Source organism: Cornus florida, unplaced genomic scaffold, assembly GCF_030987335.1.
Source record: "Cornus florida cultivar Cherokee Brave unplaced genomic scaffold, ASM3098733v1 CherokeeBrave_3.0.0_Hap2_Chr11, whole genome shotgun sequence".
Taxonomy (NCBI): Eukaryota; Viridiplantae; Streptophyta; class Magnoliopsida; order Cornales; family Cornaceae; genus Cornus; species Cornus florida.
The window spans coordinates 86,428,361-86,433,062 of NW_026775581.1; the positions used below are offsets into that span (position 1 = coordinate 86,428,361).

Below are 4,702 nucleotides of genomic sequence, written 5' to 3' on the forward strand. Positions count from 1 at the left end.
TTCATTTTTGTTTCTCAAACTTAATCCTTCTTTATCTTTTAATTTTCTAGGTCGCGTTTTTTAGCCTCCATTCTTGTGCCACTGCAGCTTTTATCTCACACCAATGAAAAAATCAAAGCATGCATGTAACAAAAAAGACAAAAAACAAATCTCACACAAGTCTATCAAACTAGCTAGACTGTATGTTACACACTAAATTGTCACTCTCTTGCTCAAACGAAAAGCACAAACAAATCAAACACACACACACACTATGTTATCTTGACTAGCTGTCACGGTGGTGAGGACCCGCGTCCTAGTCGAAGCTCTAGGTCAAGATCTTCAATGGCTGCTGACTCCTTCTTGATGCCGTTATTATTTTGATAATAAGTAACATTTTCTACTGACACTGTAGGTTCAGTGCTGCTAGTGTGATAGAGAGAGGAATTGATGGTTGGAGGCGGCGCCACCGGGTAATTAATAGATGGTGGTGGGCAAGGAGGCATCAATCCGTTGGGAGGGTAGGGTGAGATAGAGAGAAGAGTGGAGGGTGATTCGATACACGCGCCGTTAGGGTTAGGTAATGAGTCGAGAAGGCACAGTCCACCACCATTGGCGACGAATTCTTGAGTTGGGGCTATGAGAGTGGAAGAAGTAGTGGTGGTGGAGGAGGAGGAGGTGGGGTGGTTAGTTGAACCGGGCGGCGTTTGGTGGAGCCTGGCACGGTCGCGGCGGTGCACGTTCATGTGGCCGCCTAGGGCTTGGGCAGACTGGAACTCCCTTCTGCAGAAGGTGCAAGTATATGACCGGGGCGGCCAAGTGGTCCCCATGACGTTGCCAGTGTCTTCCGCAAAGGCTCTCACCTCCCATGAATCATCATCTTCTTTGGTTTCTTGCTTTGTGTTCCACATCCACGAGCCGGTGGAGGTCGAATTAGGGTTCAATTGTTGTTGTTGAAGAGATTGACCAGATAATTTTTGGAGCTGAGTCAAGGAGAGAAAACCAAGCTCAGCACCCATGGTACTAATAACATTTAAGATAGGTGTGATAAAGATGATGCATGTGGAGTGAAATGATGAAGAGGGTTAAATAGGGGATGGGCTTGCAATGGAAATGGAGACAAAAAAAACCCTAGCACCGTGTATATCACCAAAATTTTGAAGCAAGCAGTTGGATTTTGGAGTGGAGAGAGATAGAGAGAGAGTGAGGAGAGAGAGAGAGAGATTGATAATATAATAACTTATCCACCCAATTAGTTAGCTATATTTAAAGACAATCATAACCTACATTGGCTTGAACGCCCATCTTAGTAACTGATTAAATATCTCTCTCATGCATCTTCTAGGGAAACATTAAACTAGGGATAAAAGAAATTTAAAACAAAAATTTAGATATAATTAAATTGAGAATGTTAATTAACAAAATAGAGTGAAAAAAAGGTTAGATCGAGAAAATTGAAAATGAAGTCCCAAAAGTAGTATTGTCAATGCATGATTTCAAAATCATTGGAAGACAAATAGTGAAGTACTGGTTGCTTCAATTCAGGCAATAAGTTTATTATAATTTGCTTCAATTCAGACAAATAGAGAAAATTGAAAATGACCTTCATTGCCATGCTTTAGTTATGTGTCATGACTAGTACTTCAAAAATTTTATTTTTATTTTTATTTTTATTTTTCACAGAAAAAGTGGGGAGTAAAAGAGATGAGAAAGCTAGGGCAGGGTAGTTGCATTTATGAAGGTGTCCTTGGGTTGTTCCTATTCATGGGATTCTTTCGATCTGGCTCTTTACTGAATTGCCACTTCTCAAAATGTCGCTGTAGGACTATAAAGTGAGTTACAACGTTGAATATAAACTGAGTTCTATCTTAATATTTCATCTGCTCATGTCATAAATCTATAAAGTGAGTTACAACGTTGAAATAATTGAAGTACGAACTTTTGTTTATTGAAGTTTTATAATTAATATTTCATCTGTTCATGTCATAAAACTATATATATAACCTGAATTCATCTCACATACAAGGCTTGCTTATGGTCGATCTTATTATAATGCCACATATTAAATTAAAGAAAAACCCTTCACATATATATATATATATATATATATATATATATATAATGCAATGCATTTATGAAGAAAAATGACTTATTGTGGAATTCTTAGTCAGTAACTTATTGTTTTCATTTGAAGAAAAGTTACAATAGAGATGCGAAGAAAAGTCAAGGACGTCCTATTCTCCACAAGAGTGAGAAGATGACTTTTCATTACCAGCTGGTGGTCTGTGGGCGGTTGGAGAAGGTTGTTTAAGGAAATGCCAAACTTAAAGTTTCCGAGGTTGCTTTGGGTAAAGGTTTAGAGTTTGACAAAAATACTGGAGGTATGCTTGTAACTGCGCAAGACATGCATGAGTTGAAGAATGAGAACCCGAGGGTTAAGTTTGAGGATGGCTCAAGCTTAACTAAAATTCTTAATTAATTGTTTTGTAAAGAAGATAGTTTATTTGACAGAAAGATACATTGGCTCATTCAGAATTTTTTCGCCAAGGTGGAGATTTGTTATGATATGATGTGGCTCAAAATGATGGTGCCAACTTGCACCATCGTAGTCCTTGGTGAACAAGAATATTGCTAACTTTTGTGGCTCAATACATCATGGCTTACATTAGCTCCTTGCTCCCCAAGTTTGTGTGATCTTCAAACATATATGTGTGATATGCAAGTATATTGGTGTGCACACCAAGTATTTTTGGACTATATATAGTCTTGCACACATTTGATCTAAGGCATCCAAGATCATCAAAGTGAGTTTAAAATATCAATTGGAGAGTGAGAAAGTTTGTGTGTAATTGGGTTTTGGGTGTGAGCCACTTAACCTTGTATCTCTTTATTTCTATAGTGAAATATTATTCTGTCTTCTCCCCGTGAATTTAGGCATAGCCGAATCACATAAATCCTTATCTCATTTGTGTGTGTGTCTATTTAATTCTTGTCATTAATTTTATTTTTGTTCTCAAAATTCCTATTTGATCTTTTTTTCATAACAGTAGTAATGCCAATGCATGATTTCAGACTCATTGGAATACAAATAGTGAAGTAGTGGTTGCTATATATGTGACCTTCATTGCCATACTCTAGTAGTTGATTATGTGTTAGGACTAGCACTTCAAATTTTTTATTTTGTATTTTATTTTTCACAGAAAAAGTGGGGAGTAAAAGAGATGAGAAAGCTAGGGCAGGGTAGTTGCATTTATGAAGGTGTCCTTGGGTTGTTCCTACTCATGGGATTCTTTCGATCTGGCTCTTTACTGATTTGCTACTTCTCAAAATGTCGCTGTAGGACTATAAAGTGAGTTACAACGTTGAATATAAACTGAGTTCTATCTTAATATTTCATCTGCTCATGTCGTAAAACTATAAAGTGAGTTACAACGTTGAAATAATTGAAGTACGAACTTTTGTTTATTGAAGTTTTATAATTAATATTTCATCTGTTCATGTCATAAAACTATATATATAACCTGAATTCATCTCACATACAAGGCTTGCTTATGGTCGATCTTATTATAATGCCACATATTAAATTAAAGAAAAACCCTTCACACACACACACACACACACACACACACACACACACACACACACACATATATATATATATATATATGTATATATATATAATGCAATGCATTTATGAGGAAAAATGACTTATTGTGGAATTCTTAGTCAGTAACTTATTGTTTTCATTTGAAGGAAAGTAAAATGTACACAGGCTTTGCGGCAGAGTTTTACAGAGTATTTTTATAGAGTATTTTTGATAGAGTTTTATAGAGTATTTTTTATATTAATAATTCTTGTCTAATTAAATTTTATTTTATTAAAAAAATCATAATAAAAGGTAATTTGTGGTAGAGTTTTAGAAAACTTATTTAATTTTTTATATCAATTAATAAATATTTATTATATTAATAATTCTTATCTAATTAGATTTCCTTTTATTAAAAACTCATAATAAATAAATAAATAGGTAATTTGTGTTAGAGTTTTATAGAAAGTCTTTTAAAAATTATTTTTATATCAATTATTAAATATTTTTTTATATTAATAATTCTTGTCTAATAAGAAATTAAAAAACTCATAATAAATAGATAAATATGTACTTTGTGTTACAGTTTTATAGAAACTCTTTAAACATATCATTGACTAATATGACAGAATTTTATTGAAAATAAAATAGGTAATTTGTGTTAGAGTTTATAAAAATTATTTTATTTTCTTTAGATATATCATTATCTAATTAGATTTTCTATTATTAAATAATTCATAATAAAAGGTAATTTGAGGTAGAGTTTTAGAGAAATTATTTTATTTTTTATATCAATTAATAAATATTTTTTAAATAAATAATTATTGTCTAATTAGATTTTCTTTTATTAAAAAACTCATAATAAATAGATAAATAGGTAATTTTTGTTAGAGTTTGTTAGATGTTAGAGTTTGTTAGAGTTTTATAGAAACTCATTAAAAAAATTATTTAATTTTTTTTTAAATATATCATTGTCTAATTATATTTTCTTTTATTAAAAACTCATTATAAGTAGATAAATACAGGTTATATGTGATAAAGTTTTAAGGAAAAAAAAATAGGAAATTTGTGGTAGAATTTTATAGAAATTATTTTATTTATCTTAAATATATTCATAATAAATAGGTTATATGTGAC

General features: G+C 32.4%; 1 protein-coding gene across 1 annotated transcript; it reads right to left on the minus strand.

The window, feature by feature from the left end:
• Positions 1-272: 272 nt before the first annotated feature.
• On the minus strand, positions 273-998 carry LOC132281478 (transcriptional regulator SUPERMAN-like). The gene has a single exon (XM_059783177.1). It carries the CDS (start codon positions 996-998, stop codon positions 273-275), a length of 726 nt encoding a protein of 241 aa, XP_059639160.1.
• Positions 999-4,702: the final 3,704 nt, after the last annotated feature.